Source organism: Corapipo altera, unplaced genomic scaffold (assembly GCF_003945725.1).
Source record: "Corapipo altera isolate COAL_440 unplaced genomic scaffold, ASM394572v1 1, whole genome shotgun sequence".
In the NCBI taxonomy this organism is placed as follows: domain Eukaryota; kingdom Metazoa; phylum Chordata; class Aves; order Passeriformes; family Pipridae; genus Corapipo; species Corapipo altera.
In genome coordinates, this window is record NW_020884873.1 from 98,627 (window position 1) to 117,391 (window position 18,765).

Genomic DNA, 18,765 nt, shown 5'->3' on the forward strand with positions numbered 1-18,765 from the left:
TGAGGTCAGGCGTAGCTCTTTTTGTCAGGAAAAGGATTGAAAATGTTCCCCCGAGATGCAGAGTGCTTCCTAGAGTTCCCAAATAAATAAGGAACAAAGTCAGTGCAGTAACCATTGAAGAGACACAGGATGCTGCTCACCAACAGCCTGGCTGCTCTTACCACACTTAAGTGCTGTACTGTGCTGAGAACCCAGTGAAATGGTTTCATATGGCTGGTCCTTCTTTCCCACTGACAGCTGAGGACCTAATCCTTATAAATGCAAAATTAAACACCATTTCTGCTCACAGCACATTATTTTAATACCTCTACCACGAACTTTCCTAAATTTCCTTGTGTTGCTTTTTTCTATCAGAATCTGAATCCTCCATCTTTTATTTTCCTTTTAACTTATTAAAAAGGGAAGATCACCTCTATCTCTCCCTCGTGGAGAGGATGATAGAGCACATTCAGTGTACACTCTGTTTGTTGCCCTTTAAGCATTACATTGTGGCTGTTCAAGGGTGAGCATTTAGAGAAGAAAACGTGAATCCGATTAGGTATAAAAGATGTGCTCTGCTTTCTTTTAAAAATAAAACCAGACCTGTAGCAATAGAAGCAGCAAAAGAAACAACCTTCCCACAGCACTTCTCTTGGTTTCTAGCCAGAGCTGCTCCCTCCACTTGGTTTTGATTACTTTGAACTGGGATTACAGCCTGTGGGTATAAGGGCGCTAGCGTGATCCTTAGGAACACTCACGTCTATTTTTTACTTTCTGCTGATTTCATTATGAATAACGAGATTTTGGATCCTCGCTTCTCGCCAAAACCAAAAAAGTCCTTAAGCCAGGAGAAAAAGCGAGCCCTGCCCGGGAAAATCCCCGTCCCTGTGCCCCGTTTCCTCTCAACTCCTGGGAATGAGCGAGGGGGTGTTGGGCGGCCGGTGCCGCGCTCCTTCCTTGGCACGGAGGAGGCTCCGGCGGAGGAGAACGAAGGATCCAGCGGCTGCGGAGAGCCCAGCGCCTTCCTTCGCCTCTTCCCTGATGCGGCGAAGGAAAGAGCCGGCGGCCTCCCTCCCTCCCTCCCTCCCTCCCGCTGCCGCCGTGCCCACCAAGGCGGCGGGCGAGGAGGCGGACGGAGGCCCGGGGCAGCCGTGACTCCGGAAGAGCGGAGCCCACCTGAGTTCGGCGGACCCGGGGGTGGTTTCGAGAGAATCCAGAGGCTTGGCTGCCTCCGACCGCGTTCTGCCCGCGCTGGCGCGATCCCGGTTCCCCGCTTCACAAAGCGCTGAGCACGGCCCGCGCCAGCGCCGCCTGCGTGCCCAGACTCACGGGGGGGACACCAGCATCTCTGCTGCGATATCTCGGGCTCTCAGAAGCCGGGATTTCCGCAGCAGGAGGGGCGGGATAAGCCCCGAGCAACAGCCCCGAACCCCGGGCGGGAACGGCAGCGCTGGGAGCGCTGGGAGGCGCTGGGCCCGGCGCGGCGTGTCACCGCCCACAGGCGCGCTCTCATTGGCTGAGGGCACTGCCCATCATCCCGAGCAGCCAATCGGGCTCTCCTCGCGGGGACGCCGCGGCCGCAATAAGACGCGCGGTCCGGCCCGCTCTGGGCTGGGTGGCCGTGGCTTCAGTGGGCCTCTTAAGGCGGCTCGGGTTTAGCCCGATAAGTCTCTGGAGCCGGGGACGAGCGCGGTGAGAGGCCGTGGGGGAGGAGGTGTAAGGGCCCTGGGCTCGGGGAGGCTCCCTGCGGGGGCGGCTGGGGGGTGGCTCCCTCGGCGGGGTTGTCCCGGCGCTCCGGCGAGGGGAAGGATCGTGTTTTGTACCCCTGGGCAGGCAGTGGCTTCCTGAGGGGGCCGTGGGTGAGGAGCCTCGTGTGTCCCTGTTGATGTGTCCGTGTGCCAGTCGTCGCCCCGCGCTGGCGGCCGCCTGTGTTGGCAGCGGGAGGTGCTGCCCTACTTCTGGGTGAGCCTCTCCGTGCTCGGGGAAGGCCGGGGGACGCAGGTGCACCGTGTAAAAGGGCTGGAGCAGGAGCCCTGGAAGTTCTGGTAGTTAAACCTTAAAACTGCGCCTGGCCAAAAGCTCTGCCGGTGTAAGGTGTTACGCTGAGCAGTGTGCGCTGCTGTCCTGTGCTCATGTCTCTGTTCTATCATGGAATGGTTTGCGTTGGAAGGGGCCTTAAAGATCATCTTGTTCCAGTCCCCCTCCAGCTAGACCAGGTTGCTCAGAGCTCCAACCAGCCTGGTCTCGAACATTTCCAGGGGTGAGGCATCCACAGCTCCTCTGAGCAACCTGTTCCAGTGCCTCTGTGCTGGGTCCAGGTCTGTTGTCTGTGTCCTCCTTGCTATCTCAGGGATTTCGGTAGATTTCTGCACACTAGAGCTGTGGTAATTGCAGTCCAAACAAATCTGGGGGAGGAAATGATATCCGGGGGAATCTGGGAGGCAAGAAACCTTCCCTAGTTGGCAATGCAGGAACTGTACGTTCACATCTTTTTGGGAGAAGAGGTTTGGTAGCTTTTCCCAGCGCATGCAAGAGGTGTGTGTTCTATTTTCTTACAGCTCTGAGAGGAAATGATGGTTGGCATAGCCATTTGCAGTTGTGATCCCTTTCTGTGAGTGCTCGGTGTTTGTTCTTTCTCTGCAGGTAATGAGACAGGAGCGTGTGGTGGCCTCTGTATAAAGCAGCTCTCGAGTCTGTGGTGGGATTTGTGTAGGCTATTCCTTTGCCATAGGAAAGGTGAGTAGGATTGTTTCTGTGTGTTACTCTAAGGCTTTCTAGCTTAAATGCTTCCATAAGCTGACTGACATTTAAAACAACTTTGTGACTGCCAGTCCTTTCTAAATTTGTTTGATGATATGTTTTACGTAGCTGAACTGGAGTTCATGGTCCCCAGATGATATTAGGTCTTTGTATAACTATTTTTTTCAATATTTATTAAGTTTTTTTATTGTTTTGACCAAAAGTACCAACCAGACTTGTGCACCTCCTCTAATGTTGAGTCTTGATCTTTTGGTTGGGTCTTAGTTTGATTTTGTAAAATATGCAGTCTGTTCCTGTAGATAATACCTCATTGTTCAGACTAATTGATTGTATCTGCAGAGATGGAGTTTTCTCTGGGGCTACTTATGTGTAGTAGTTCATGCTTTGGACACCTGCAATTTTTTAATCATATCTCAGGGATGTTGGAGAAAGCATTTGCATCTAAAGTCAAAGTGGTCTGTCTGACACTTGCTTTTTTTATAAACCTGGGATCTTAAAGGGTGTAGTTTAGTGTTGTGTGTGATGTGACATGACACCTGAATCCTAGCAATAGGTGACTTCTTTGCTTAATGTGCAATTGATTGTTGTGAGTGGAAAAAATGGAGCATGCAGGGGGTTTTGTGTGAGATGTTCTGTGCCATACACAGATTGTGCCCCCTCCCCTTTGTGTGAAATAAGACTTTTCTTTGTATTTATCAACTGTCTATTGTGTGTCAGGCAATATGTCCTGATATTCTGCAAAAATCTCAGTCCTCAAAGGCTTTTTGATCCTGAAGATGTATCATTAGGCAGAAGTTAAAGCTGGGGAGATTTTGCTTAGTGTCCTTGCGTGAGGTTAAAGGACAACTAAGGTGCTGTTACAGTCACGATTAAATTACTGAATCTGTTAATGAATTCAGCTTTTCTAGACACTTTTTGAAAGTCTGGTAACAATGAGCTCTAATATTGTGCTGGATGTTTCCCAAAACCCAGCGTGCATGGGCCTATCCCATCCTGCTGAGCTGATTCAGGGTCACAGTGGGCCTGGATTTGAGACACTTAAAGTGTAACTGAAGCAGCTAATTTGAGATGATGGGAGATCCCTTAAGTGTGTCTCTTATGGATATCTAGTCCAAGGTTGGATGTGCAGAAATTGGACCTCAGTCTCCCATTGCCCATGGTTTTGAGAGCTCTTAATTTTCATCTGAGTATACAGCAGTGCTCCCAGTGTGTAAAGTTGTAGTTGAAATCTAGCCCGTTTCTCAGGTCAGAGCGATCAGGTGGGGCTTTCAGAGTTGCAGTGCTGTGTTAGATGGACCTTTTTGGCATTGCATAATCTACTTAGAAGATCTTTGACCACCTTGCAGACCCTTTTGACCAGTGGTCAAAATGTATCTCCCACTGAAGACAATCAAGGGGTAGTGTTGCTTGGTCAGCAAGAGCAGAGAAAGGTACTGTTTGACCTTATGTAGCTCTTATTTAATGAGGACAACAAACAGGCCTTTTGTGCCCACTGCAAAAGTAAAAATATTAATCCTGGTGCCTGAGAAACTGGCATTGTACATCACAGGCAGAAGAGGAATAATATATTTGAAAGTCAGGAAGGGGATGGAATAATTTGTGAGGTCACTGCTGGATTCAGTGTATTGAGGACTTGCCAGCTGTGCATTGCATCCCAGAGTGTATGTGAGTGTGGAGGAATGATGGAGGAGGTTGCCTGCAGAAAAATCAACCAGAGACTGGAATAATTAGCAGGACAGGATGGGGTCATGAGGAAACATATTATGCAGAGCATAATTATGGTGACATCTCCTTTGAGAAAAGCTGATAAGGGTCTTTATGTTGCCAGTTCCAGTTCTGTGGTCCTACTCTCCAGCTCCTCTGGCTGAGGGCCACAGCTGCTGTCTGTGCCTGCATTCCCTCAGAGCCAGTGTGGATCTGGGAAGCCCTTGTGTGCTTGAGCTCCATGTGTTACTTCTGAGTTCACTGGTGAGAGTGAGATCTGCTTCTCTGGGAGCCTGTGATACTGAGTCAGGCTCTGTTAAAGCACTTGAGGGAAACCTGTAGACTGGAACAGCTTGTACAAATCTGCTCCTAATGAATTGGTTAAGTGGGCTAGTTGCAACAAGCTGGGTGGAGGATGGTGCTTCTCTTCCTACACGAGAGTGGGAGGAATTCAAAACCAGGAGACCTCAAACGTAAAAACATACTCAGCAGACACTTGTTTCTTTGGTTGTTCTGATTCTCATAGTTGTTTACTTTTTGCTGACACATTGTGCATTGTCTGTGGGATGTTTGATGTATCTATCTCATGTTTTTGTCCAGATGCATCGTTATTAGATGCCAGATCAAGTCACCAGCTGTGCTAAGCTGCAATCAAAATGTCTAAGTATAGGCTTGTTCTCTTAAGACATGGGGAAGGAGCCTGGACCAAGGAGAATCGCTTCTGCAGCTGGGTGGACCAGAAGCTGAGCAGTGATGGGATAAAGGAAGCTCAGAACTGTGGCAAACACCTTAAAGCGCTGGGCTTTGAGTTTGACCTCGTCTTCACCTCTGTGCTGAGCCGCTCCATCCAGACTGCATGGCTGATCCTGGAAGAGATGGGCCAAGAGTGGGTCCCCATTCAGAGCTCCTGGCGGCTGAACGAGCGTCACTATGGTGCACTGATCGGGCTCAACAGAGCAGAAATGGCTCTGAATCACGGGGAGGAGCAAGTGAAAATATGGAGGAGAAGCTACGATGTCACCCCGCCTCCCATATCTGAGTCTCACCCTTACTACGAGGAGATCTACAGCGATCGCCGCTATAAATGCAGTGATGTCTCTCAGGAAAATCTCCCGAAAGCTGAAAGTCTAAAAGATGTGCTTGATAGACTGCTTCCCTATTGGAATGAAAAGATTGTGCCAGAACTAAAAAGTGGCAAAATGATTCTGATCTCTGCTCATGGTAACAGCAGCAGGGCTTTGCTGAAACATGTTGAAGGTAAGGGTCTTCTTTTTTTTTTTTTGGTCTTCCCCTCTCCTCCTTACTCAAGGGCTTGGAGTTTTGTATCTTGTTCTGTAATGTATGTGACTTATCTGGGCCAGGATTTAATGTTTCTAATCTCCAAGGAGAAAATAAAAAGTTGATCAGGAGTCAAACTGAGGCACGTGGAAGCAGGGAGAGTTAGTTAGGTTGATGTATTTAAGGAAAGGGCCAGATGCTTTCTTCTTGTTTCTCATTGTTCATTTAAAACTACTGTATTCAAACTAATTTTGCGGTTGGTCCAGATAGACAAAAACTCTTCAGGCTCAGTTATTTTTGGATTTATTCAGCTGTTTTGTCAGGTTTGAAATCATCATCTGTTCATTAAACAAGCATTGCTGTAACACAGTAGAATAAAAGTGCTTGACTTGGGTTGTGGAAGATGTTCTTTAGTATTACTGTGGTTGGGTCACTTTTGAGGCTTCATTCCTCATAATTTTTTGCTTATGAACTGTGTGCCAGAGAGTTCTGCAGAGAGTAGGTACTTGCTAAAGCTTAAGAAAATACTGTGTTTTTTCCCAATATAGAAAATGCATACTGGTAAACAGCCAAGTTGGTAGCTTAGTGTAAGGTTGCTTATTTTTGTTTGTTTTGGGAGATACCATTAAAGGCCATCTGCTCCAACCCCCTTGCAATAAGCAGGGACATTTTTGACTAGATCAAGTTGGTCAGAGCCCTGTCCAAACTGGGCTTGAATGTTTCCACAGGGATGGAGCATCTACTACCTCTCTGGTGAACATGTTCCAGTGCTTTATGAGCCTCATCATACAATTTTTCTTCCTTATATCTAGTCTGATTCTACCCTCTTTTATTTTAAAATCACCTTGTCCTATTGCAACAGACTCTCCTAAAAAGTCTGTACCCATCTTTCTTAGACACCCTTGGGATCCTTCTCTTCTTCAAGCTTAACAACCCCAAGTCTCTCAGCCTTTCCACACAGGAGATGTGCTCCATGCCTCTGATCATCCTTGTGGCCCACCTCTGGTCCTGCTCCAACAGATCCATGTCTTTCTTGTGCTGAAGATCCCAGAGCTGGGCTTGGAAAGGACTTATCTGGGACTTGGCTCAAAGATAAATCACATCCTTTGCATTGTTAGATTCTTCCCCCCTCCTTCCTCTTTCATCTCATGGCTTCCAGGTCATCCTAAACTGGAAGATGGAATATATTAATTTCTTTGTGGGGAGAGTAGATTAATTTATTTCATTTAAGTTTAGTGATTATATGTGTGTTAATACAGCCTACTGGAGTTACAATTGCAAGTATGCACAGACTGGATTGTGTCCACTCAATTTTTTATTTTTTTTTAGTTATGAAATCTTTTATGTACCCCTATGGCTCTGAGTACTCTGCTGAGTACCTTTTGCATTTGGCCCTGTTGAAACAGTGAAGACTGCTGATGCTTTAGCAGAAATCAGACACCTGAGAAATGAGGATGTACAAGTGGCTTCTGGAATTAGAAAGGCTGTGAGTCCTGGGGTCCAGGATGAAGGAGGAAAGCTGGTTCAGTCGGTTCCACTGATGTTCTCAGAGGTGGTTGTCCACACTGTGTGAAATGATAAAAATCACAAAGGAAGAAGGGGGAGGGGGAACTGCAACCACAGTGTTTCCCCTGCACCCCAAGAACTGAACCAGTTCCATGAAACCATAATGGACAGGCCCTTTGGGGGCGAAGTGCTGACAGGTGACCATGGCTTCAGCAGGGCCCCTGGGCCACAGTCTGTGCAGGCATGCACTGAGGGTGAAGCTGGCAGCACCAGGGACTGGTAAAGGTTCCTTTGGAGTTAGTATGGACTCTTTGCTGCATTAAGGTCAGAGAGAAACAATGATGCAGAACTTTTCTTTGGGACAGTTGTTAACTCAACCTTTTCCAGGACTGCCCACACTCAGCCAAAGTAACAAAAGCTGTGTTTTGTCTGTCTTACAGTGCTTGACCCTCTCAGCATATGCTTATACAGGGAAATGTGAGGAATCCTTGACAGAGGATCTTCTCTTGACTAAGGACTGTCCATCAGCTGCCCCACAGAAGCAATTGCCAGATACCTGCTGGCTCTCCTGCTGTTTATGTAGTGGAGATTGGATTGCTGAAGAACTGGCCTGAAGGCTAACATGAACAGAGACCCTATTATTTCAACCTGCTTATTTTTTTATTATTATTTTTAATTTTATTTTTTATTTAAGAGCTCCTTAGCTGGGTCTGAGAGTTCCTTCTCTGCATTGCTGGCTTGCTCTCCCTTTGCCTCCTGAAAGGTTGTGAGTTGCTTTGGAGTCTTGCTGGAGTTGGACCTGATTCAAGACTGCTTGAAATTTTGCAGTCTACTGTATTTATAGCACCCAATGTGAGAGGGACTTTGTTTTTGTGAATTTTTTTGATAAGCTTAGTGTATCCTGTACTTCAGTGGAATTTTCTAGGCCTCTCTAGCTTAAGTGGAACCATTTTTTTTCCTTTTGTTTTTTTTTTTTTTGACATTTTGAAAACTGGGCTCCAAATGCCTCAAGCAGCAATCCTTCAAGACTACATGACTACTTGAATGGCTTAGTCATAGGGTTAATTTTAAGTTTCTAAGCTCCATCTTCCAAGATTAAATGGCAGTAAATATGAATGTTTTCATTCAGTTTGGTCTGATGAAACAATTCTAAGTGTTTCACTCTGAATTTTATATTTTTTTCTAAAAGACTTAAGAGTATCCTTGAAGTTGTTTTTTCAAGGAGGTATTTTTTTTGGAACAGGCCTGCAATTCTCCAAAACTGATGAAGAGCTGTAAATGTAGTTCTGCTTGCATGCAGTCATCAGAACAGAGTATTGTGTTAGCAATGGGTTTGGATTTTGGTCTTGTTTTCTCAGTGCACAGAGGAGGGGACATCATTAAGGTGTATGAAATGCCTGTAGGATTTGCCATGCTAAATACTCATCCTAGATGCACAGGATGTATTTACAGCTGATTTGCTCAATTCTTTGGTGGAGGAATAGTTTTCTCTTTATCTAATAACTCTTGTTTCAGATTGGAAACCTTTTAACAGTGTCCTGTTGTGAAGACATCAGTGCAATACTTTTGACCACCTTGCCCTGTTTGTATTGAAGTATTTATTGGGAGACCAAGTCCAATGGACTGATTTATCAGGTGACTTGCAGAAGGATTAGTGAACTGTCTCAACTTCTTTCTTTCCTCCCAACCATTTGACCCTGAGGACTGGTCTCAAGTACTGCAAGACATGGTCCTGTGGAAGGTCTGATTCTCGAGTGTCCAACCTGTTGAAAGGTTGTCATCTCTTAGATATGGTGTGGTGGTCACTGAGCCTTGTCATGCTCAGGGCTAAAAACAGAGGAGAGGAGTTACCCGGTCTCTTGAAGATGCAGATGTTGCAATCACTGGGCTTGACTGGTTGTCACAGAGCTGGGACAGATCTCTGGGACTGGGCTTGCAGGTAGAATGTGGTGGCTGTGAAGGCATCATGCTGGTTTTGCCAGCCTGTGAGCAGGGAGAGCAGTGCCCTCAGGGTTTTACTTTCTTGCACTACTCTAAGTGTGATACTTGTGCAGTCACAGTGTTCTAGTAGTTTACATGCTGGAGCTACACATGGTGTGACCTGGTGTGGATTGTGTGTTGAGGACTTCTTAACAAGATTACTGCTGCTTGACCTTCTTAAGGAAATACTACTTATGTGCCTGTGGTGTCTGAGTGCAGTTACAGAAAACAGCTTGAGATCTAACAGTTCAGTGCTGTTGAAATGAGATGGTCTTGCTCTCCCTGTCGTTCACCCCAGTCTTTGCTGTGCTTCTGCTGCTTATTTCTCGTGAGCTTGTTGAGCCTTATTGCAAGTTAGCTTGGCCTGTATTTTGGCCACTGCTGAGCAGTGCTCCCAGAGCATCAAGGCTGTCTCTCCAACACTGTCACCAAGAAGGCTGGGACTGGGCAAGTTTTTGGGAGGGGATGTAGCCAGGAGAGCTGACCCAATCTGAACTTTGGGTATTCCTAACCATAGGATGTGCTCAGCAGTAACAGCTAAGAAAAAGGAAGAGGGGCATTTGTAATGGCACTGGAACAACTGCTGTGCATGCTGAAGCCCTAATTAGTGGGAATAGGTTGGACATCACCTGCTGATGGGAAGTAGGGAATAAATCCTTTGTTTTTCTTCACTTCTGTGCTTGGCCTTTGCTTATGCTTTAGTAAACTGCCTTTCTCTTGACCCACAAGTTTTTTTTCCTATTTCTTCTCCCCTCCCATCATGCTGGGGAGGGGAGTGATAGAGCAGCTTTGTGAGTACCTGGTGTCCAGCCAGGGTCAACCCCCCATAATTCTTTTTGGTGCCCTACTGGAGCCCCCTGCTACTGAAACCTTGCCATACAAACCTGATACAGACATAGCAAATCTTGGCAGACATAAGGATGAAACAAATATAGATGATATGCTGCTGCTGCCATGGTTGTAGCCCTCCATTTTCTTTCTTTCCTTAAAATCTGCACAACAAGCTAACATTCTGTAAAGACCAAAAGCCAGATTCTCGCACTGCTTACTTCCCTCCTCTTCCCTGTTGAAGTTAGGTCCTCCTTAGCCTACAGGGAGGACAGAAATTGGCTCTGAATATTTAACTTACTAGGGTAAAGCTTCAGTATTTTCGTTAAGCATCTGGGAAGGATGCTCTGACCTGATTTGGATCTCAGTTACAGAGCACCAGTTCTTGCTCAAGTCCATTGTGGCTGAATTTATGCATATGACCTTGTGTGTTTTATTGGATGAATCATCTGGCCTCAAGTGTAGTTGGCATGCAGGGGAAGAGGGGTGTAGTTATTCTCAGTAGCTGTTGTGGTTTTTGTGTTGCTCCAACCAGAAGAATAGAAGGAAGGAACTTGGTAAGGGCAGGTGAGAGGGAAGGAGAAGCTGAACCAGCCTTTGCAGAAGCTGGCTGCAGGTGCTCAAAATCAGTGGGGTTTGTCTCTGTAGGACTTTCCAGTATATGAATATTTCAAAGCACTTCATGGGCCACCACATAAAGGTGAATTCTTAAACTTACACTGAGATATTCCTGGTCTCTGTGGGTTTGATCACCCACAGTTCAGTTAAATGGAGCTGGGAAAGAATTCTGAATGTGATTTTTCAAAGGTCTTTTTTGTAATAATTGCTGTACCAAATTATTACAGTGTTCATGTACCAAACTGCTTCCTGCTGTACAGCTGGTGTTAAAGGACAGTGTTTAACATATGATTGTGAGAGAACATGGGAAATGTCCACTTGAGGAATGTAGTTGCTCTGTCAGCATTTTGTCTGGGGTCCTGAGGAAATCATCCCAAGTATTTCAGTAATGCCTGTGGGTTCTCATGGCTGTAAGTAGGTAGGACCTGGGTTTTAAGCCTTCTTGGGTAAAGACTGCTTCCAGCAACCCTTCAGCAGTGCTGAGACCCAGGCTTTGGGATTAAAGTGGGGAGGGAAGAGTGTTGATTCTTCAGTGATCTTACTTCCCATTGCACCTTGTAGTCAGCAATTGAGACCTTGCTCTGATTTCACCCTTCTTCCCTGTGAGGTACGACAGGTTGTGACACAGGCCAGCTCAGATGAAGTGCAAGAAAAGGTCAGCTGGTTTGAGTTACAGCACATGAAGTAACTGGATAGCAGTTACTGGATAGCAGATATCCAGTTGCAGTGGCTGGAGTGTGAGATGTAAACCCTTCCCTGGCCTGCTGGGTCGGGAAAGTGTTCTGATGAACTCCCTCTGCAACCAAAGAGTTTGTGTGACAATCCTGCTCAGCTTCTTGCTTCCTGAGGAACAGAAATACTTCACAGATACTCTACCAGTGCTGAGATAAAACCACAGGACGCTGTTGTTTCTTTAGAATTTTCTTCTGACTTCAGCTTGTGTTTCCATGCTTCTGGCTGTGAGGCAACACTTCTGTAGGAGGAAAAATCCTGAGGAGAAAGCCATCGTGCTTGTTGCAGCATGTTTATTCTAGACTGCACCATTTTGCTTTGTAAATCAATACTAGTTGACATTTGTGGTCACTTTGTGTTCTGTAAAAACAATAAAATGCATTTCTGAATCTGTGTAGCTACAGCTAGTTTTGTTTATTCCTCTCCAGAGGGAAAAACCTTTTAAATATCATGGGTCGTGACCACATTATATGGTTTGCCTTAACTGTCCTGCGTGACTTCATCTGCTTTGTGTAGATATGAATGGTTTGGTCTGGGAGACTGAATCTGAGAGGTGGGCAGAACACTTCCTAGACAATCTATGGATACATGGTGATCTGTATGTTGTTAAAATCTGATGTTTAAGAATCCTTGAAATAAGAGCTCAGGCAGCTTGGCTACTTGTTTTGCAAACCAAAGTCTTTGAGAATTGTGCTTATGCCTGGTAAACAGACTCAGTATTTTTCCCATTGATTTGTGTGCTGGTTTAAAATTTGAGATACTCCTTGAGTTCTTTGCTGTAGGTCTGATTCTTTGGCCTAGGACAGCTGAGTATCCCTTGTGTGCAAGGATTGCTTAAACTGTCACAGTGTGAATTTTCTTTAAAGGACTGATGTTCAGTATTGTAACACAGTCTAAGTTTCTTGAAAGGGTTTGTTTCTGATGCTCCATACCCTTGGAAACTCAGGGCTAACCTAAGTGCTTGGGCTGATCTAAGCAAGAGTAGGTCACTGCAAAAGTTGCATGTTTGTGTAGTCTTTCTACCTCATGGTTAGTTCTGGTTTTTCTGACCTGTTGTCATCCTACTGTGGCTGAGTGGCTTCACTGGTGTGGGTTTTCCTGTTAATGTGCTGGCTCTGCTTTTCTGCTTAATGTGAAAATCACTGGTAAATTTGCACCCCTGTATTCTGAGAACCATCTGTTTTGTCAGCTGCTCAAGAGGATGTTTTCTTGGTGCACCTTGGTCTAGTTTATATGGTGTCATCGCCTTAGAAGCGATTGTGTGCGTTTTCTAAGTGTGGGTTGCTCAAAGCTGTCCTGCTGTACAACAGCAGGCTGCTGCTGTGACCTCAGTACTTCTAAAAAGGGGAGGAAAAAAGAAATATTGACATTCCCAGTGGCACTAGCTTTCTTTTGCCCGATTTTCTGAGACAATGTCTTTGCAGTCACTGCTTCTTAATGCGACTATTTAGACCTTGTGTGAAAACTTTATTAGGATGTTTGGTCTCAAAATTCACTTGGAGTCTCTGGAGACTTGTGCGTTTGATGTAAAAATAACCAGCCATTCCATTGAGATCAGAACCTTCAGAATAGTTTAATTAAGCACATCTGAATAAAATGAAATTTCTCTCCAGGTACACATTCTTTTAGTGAAGTGATAAATACTCTAAGCTGTAAAGTTGACTTCTTCCCTCCTTTTTCTTCCCCATTCCCTCATTTGAAAGTGCAAACAAATATCCTGTATGTAGTAATCCTGGCAAGAGTACTTTTGACACTGCTGTAAACTTACTTGTGAGAAATCAGATCTGAGTGATCCTGACAGTAGAAGAATTAAATACTGTCTTTTAAGACAGCTTTTGTGGGAAGCTTCACATACAAAATTGAAGAGAAAAATTAACCTTGGTGTTCTGCCTTTTTAAAGAGGCTGTGTGTATTGGTTGTTTAGCAGAGGTTGTTTCATGTTGGAGTAGCACTTGTGGACTCTAATCATCTTTTGTGAGGCATGAATTGGGAAACTGTGGAGTAGAACCTATTGTCCTCCATGTCCTGTGTTAAAGGAACAGTGTAGTCTCCAGAGCAATCTCTTTCTGGTTTTTTTTTTTTTCCACATGTATAGGCTGAAAAAATGAAGAAACTCTTCACCTCCATGAGAATTCTCTCCTTTAGCTGTTCCTAAAGCACAAACCAATCTATGGCCTAGCTGGGAATTGACAGTTGAGTAGCTGATGGTGTTGATGGAGTCTGGGATGTGTCCTTGGCTGTTTTAAGATTATCTAATCTCAGAAATAAGGCAGTAGGCAATTAGGAAACTGTAGGTGTAACTCTGTGTTTTTCCTTTGGCAGGCATCTCCGATGAGGACATCATCAATGTTACTCTCCCCACTGGTGTGCCCATACTTCTTGAACTTGACGAGAATTTGCACCCTCTGGGCCCTCACCAGTTTCTGGGTGATCAAGAAGCTATCCAAGCTGCCATCAAAAAAGTGGAAGATCAAGGGAAAGTAAAATCTGTTGAGAAGTAAAATGTCACTGACTAATGAAGCTGTGTTTAAAGTGTGGTAGTAAGTGACAATGTATGTATGACTGCTAGGTTGTACTGTGTGAATGTCTCAATTTCAGGCACTAAATAATTGGGAGGGACAGTTGTTGGGTCTCAGGTTGATAGCTTAACCCTTTGCCTTTTCAAAAACTGGACTTTAGATCACAGCGTGAGGTTCTCAATACTGGAAAAAAAGCAATGAAGGGATGATTCAGGTAATGGAAATTTGTAAAGCAGTCTGCCCCAGATCTGGGACTGAGGATGGCCCAGTACAGAAAAAAAGGGATGTGTTAGTGTTGTCTACCAACAATCAGTCCTAATCTGTTAAGGAGAAAAGCACCAGCTTACTGTACTAGTTAAGTCCAGGTTGTTATAGGTGCTAAAACTTTCTCACTGACAAAGTGGCACCAGATAACTCTGTTATCAGCTGTGATTCTTCTGTGTCAGTGGCCATGACAATTTGTTGTGAATGGATTTCCTTCAGTCTTTCCGAACACTTCCAGTTGGACAACTCTCTGCCTTTGTTATTTTGAATCTTCCATGGCCAGTTCACGATCCAGAGAATTTTGTAGAGATGTTCTGACTGTTAGTTATCCTGGTTGTCTTTTGTTACACTATACTCTGTTTTTTCAAAGGAATCTAGATGGAATTGCTTTTCCTCCACCACCTTTGCAAAGCCCAGCGTGACTGCATTTTGCTGGCTTGCAGTAATAGCATCTAACTCAGACTTAAGTACACAAAAGAAGCACAGAGGTTTCCTGCTTAGTGTTTAAATTATAATGGAGCTCTCAGGGACCTGAATACCTTTGAAACACTTCTGTAACATTTAACTCAATAAAACTGGATATAGGAACTCCTCCCCCCCCCCCCCCAAGCTTTCCTGAGTTGCAGAGATATCCTGATAAATATGTTCTACAGTAATATTACTGTGACATTATCTGTATCAAATTCTCTGAAGGGCTGGAAGAGATGTATGAGGCAGGTAAGAAGTGTTACTGGGTGCAGCTCATTCAGCCATTGTGCTGGTAGGGAAGGATATTCTGCCAAGCCTGAAAGTGTTCTCCAATAAACCTCTCCTCACAATCATAGCTTGATTCCTGCTCAGTGTGGCCTTGCTGTTGTTAGGCACTGATTTTGACCAGTTCACACTGTGGTTGGATGTAGTGTAGCATGTATGGCACTCTGATGTTCTCTTCATGTACACAAGCATCAGGGTAATTCCACTTTTGAAGACTTGCTTTTAATCTTACTTGCAAATATGATACTGTTACTAAAATTTATATCTGGCCCACTGTCACAACACCTGAGCATCTTGATTCTGACCTTGCATACTGTCATGGGTGTCATTTGTGTTTGTGCTATTAGAGCTGAATGTGTTCTCAGCATGGCCCAGGTACAAATACTGATGTTAAAGAGAATTTCCTTGATATGATGATGGTATAAACTTCTACAGTCCTAGGGCAGCTGCTGCTTTGCAGTGAGCAGCTCTGTAAACTCCCTTTGTGAGAGGATGTTTTGTTTTGAGGAAAGCAGTGTGGCAGTGTGGTGTGCCTCTATAGTCTTCCTGCTATGTGGAGCAAGGCTTTCTGGGTCTGATGCCAGGTCAGAGTAGTGTAGCACAAAATTCATAAAAGACTTCTTACTAGGGAGCAGTTTCTCTTTACATGAATTATGCTTGGGCTTCTCTTTGGTTTCGTTTTTGTAGTCCCTGCAGTAGGAACAAAGTTACATGTTTCTCTTTTGAACATAAAGCTGGTAGGTTTCCTCTTTGTACAAGAAAGGGTTTTTAGTGTTCGTTTTGGGTTTTTTCTGTTGTTTGTTTGTTTGTTTGTTTTTTCTCTGAAATATTGTTAGCAGCTTCTCTGCTCCTTTATTTGATACTGACTTACTCCTTTATGGGTTTTTAGTTTTCTATGTGTAGAGTAACTCTGAATCTTAGTTAATACTTTACAATTCAGTGTGACAGACTCAGATTGTTCATCAGCCAACGTTCACCTGTGAATGCCCTGAGAAGGGCCTCTGGCACTCAAGTGATTAAATTCTTCCCCAAACATTATATAATGTGTCAAGTTTAGTATCAAGTGAAAGTTACTGTAGGCTTGTAAACAAGACTAGCAGAGCCACCTGTTGTCAGTGGGAACTGCCTGCATCCAGATATGAGCGTACAGGCCATGTCCACATCCCTTTGGCATTGTGGTATTGCAGTGTAGAACTTCTTCAGGACTTGGTGTTCAGCTGGAATATATGTGGAAATGGAAACCAGCTGAACTGGGAGATATGCTCTCTCTTCCCCTCCTCTTAGAGAACCCATGCTCTCTTCTGGGCAATGGAAAGGTAGGGTAGACAAGTAAATTTGGAGAGCATTATTGCTTCTTCTTGCAGCTGAATGGGTAAAATTGATCAAAACATCCTTTCAGAAGAGTCATGGACAGTAAGAAGAGAACACTAATGTGATGTTTTCAGGTGATGCTGTTTTTATAGTGCTGCTTGAGATGTGAACAGTGACAGTGCCCTGGGAAGTTTGATTGTGACTCCAGAGTGATGACAGAATTTTAGATGCACATCTGGCAGCAATAACACCTCACGAAAGTATCATATGGAACCAGCTGGGGACTTCATTGTTCTCCTTAAGATTATTTTAACACCTTGCAATGCTTCCTTCTGAATAGCCTTTTAATTAAAATCCTGATTCATAAAACATGTATATTGAAGAACAGAAACCACCTTCCATCAACAGTGGCATAAAGATTGCTGATCTTCAGGCAGAGCTACATGAGAGGGAGACATGAGAGTCTTGCTGGTGACTTTAGAGATGAGTGGTTGGGAAGCATTTTCCCCATATTTGAGTATGCCTCAGAATCCTATAAGGTAACTGGTGTTTTTACAGTTAACATAATGGATGTGGTTAATTTGGTTTGTTTATGTATTTTTAACTTGTGGTTCATAGCAGTAATAGATCTAGATCCTCTTGAAAACCTTTGTAAATAGGGAGGATCTGGCAAGTTCTTCCTAGCGCAATAAATTCACCTGAAATAGAATTCAACTTGACTTCAGTCTTTTTTTCCTTCTACTCCCATCCCCTTTGTCTCCTTTTCAGGGCTGATAACTAAATAAAAGTGACTTTCAGGGTTCCAAAACTCCTAAAACTGTCGTTGATTACACATCACCCTTCAGTTGGGCTGAAATATTGTTAAAACCAACATACCTCATGTTTGCATGTAAATAATTGGGCTGGAGGGAATACATACCTGTTCCAAAGCATGGGGACATTTGCTTGGGAATAATGAACATTTAGTTCCGGAACAGTGAATCTAAACAAATGCTTGCTGTTCCCCATGCTTGCTTTTCACTTTAATAAGAAGCATTTCAAACTCTAGCCTCTGGAGACCAAGTCAACCCCTTCACTTTCCAAAGTACTCTGGTGCCAAGCAGAGTTGTAACTCGAATGACATGCACAAGGAACTACAAGCCTGCTGAGGGCTGTCTTCTGTTACTGACCTTCCCACAGAAGGCTTTGGATGCTGGGGTAATGGGAAGCAGTGTGAAGGTCCTAAAAGTTGAATATTCAGATAGAAGTGGGAAGACACAGCAGTGTGGCTCAAAATGAATGCATACTGAAGAAACCAATACTGCTGTTGTGATTGTGTTGAGAGTGAGTGGGGAATGGAGCAGATCTTTCTGAGCCATTTGTGTACTGATATTTAACACTGCCAGCCAATTCAAAATTCTGTCGGTGTTTTAAGGTATATTCCACCCTTTCCCCCAGTCACCCTTTGTACTTTTCTCTGCCTTTGTAACACCTCAGATTGTTCCAGAGTTGTGTCCACTATTTCCTGTGTTGGGAGAAAACCATCTGAAGACTGGCTTGGTTTCAGTCCATCATACTTTTGTGCCAAGGAATTTGCTTTGAACTTACTCTACACAGCCTGAGGAGAGACTGTCTCTACCTGGTCACACTTTCAAAAATCACACTTTGAGTTGTTTTGTTTTTTTTTTTTAGTGGAAATTTTAGTCTCTGGTAAATCTGTGGAAAGTGTCTGAATGCCACCTGAATATTAAACTAATCTGACTCTGCCTCCACGAGTTTATGATCACCCTGTTTCAGAGCTGCTAGTTCTCAAAGTCCATAATAAATGACACTTGCCTTGTCTGTCTTCTGTGCTGGTGCTACCATCTCCTCAGTCTTAAATTCCCATGGGAAGGAAAGGAAGTTGACATGACAACTCAGCTGCTCAAGAAATTTCAGAGCTGGGTAGGAACAGACTAGTGATTCAAATGAAGAACTGCAGAAGGATTTGGAAAGAAGGCATCTCCCTTTGAGAGCTGTGCCAAACAGGTGTTTCTGCCTCTTCCTTGTATTATGGTGACCGAAGGTTCTGGAGGTGGGTAAATACAAAAGGGATTCAGCATCACACAGAGAGCAGAATGGCTGTGACAGAGCACTCCTCCCTCCTGCTGCCCTATTAGCTTGTTAGTCAACACCCAGGCCTTCCTGGGGCTATTCTAGCAGAATTTAGCAGCCACGTTGTGTCCCCACTCTAAAGAAGGAAGGGGGAGAGGCTCCCTGCTCTGGTTCTTCCTGTTATGCTGACAGATCAAGGGAGGGCAGCAGATACCAGACTGTGGATGTTGCTGTGCTTTGAAGTCCCACCGGGTGCAATGAAGAGGCCTGAAGGTGTCTGATGGCTGCTTTGAAAGGACTGGGCTCCCGCAGCTCAGTTGGAGTTGGTAATGTAGGTGCTGCAGTTACCCTATCAGGCTTCAGAAGGCAGTTCTAACAGGACCCCTGGCAAGCATATGCTTCATTTACAATAGCCATGTTTTATCTTGGGTCTCCTTCAGCTCCCCCTGAGCACAGCATG

At 44.6% G+C, this 18,765-nt stretch overlaps 1 protein-coding gene across 3 annotated transcripts in view; it reads left to right on the forward strand.

Moving 5' to 3' along the window:
- Positions 1 to 16,946, forward strand: part of BPGM (bisphosphoglycerate mutase) — a 37,028-nt gene extending 20,082 nt beyond the window's left edge. The window contains exons 1-4 of one of the 3 annotated variants that reach the window (XM_027660677.1): positions 1,547 to 1,671; positions 2,623 to 2,715; positions 5,044 to 5,700; positions 13,708 to 16,946. In XM_027660677.1, the coding sequence (XP_027516478.1) occupies positions 5,100 to 5,700; positions 13,708 to 13,886 (780 nt within the window). In that variant the 5' untranslated portion in view covers positions 1,547 to 1,671; positions 2,623 to 2,715; positions 5,044 to 5,099 and the 3' untranslated portion in view covers positions 13,887 to 16,946. Of the gene's footprint in view, positions 1 to 1,546; positions 1,672 to 2,622; positions 2,716 to 4,594; positions 4,708 to 5,043; positions 5,701 to 13,707 lie in introns of those variants that run through there. The other 2 variants (XM_027660693.1, XM_027660684.1) reach the window with 2 other exon arrangements.
- The last annotated feature ends 1,819 nt before the right edge of the window (positions 16,947 to 18,765 follow it).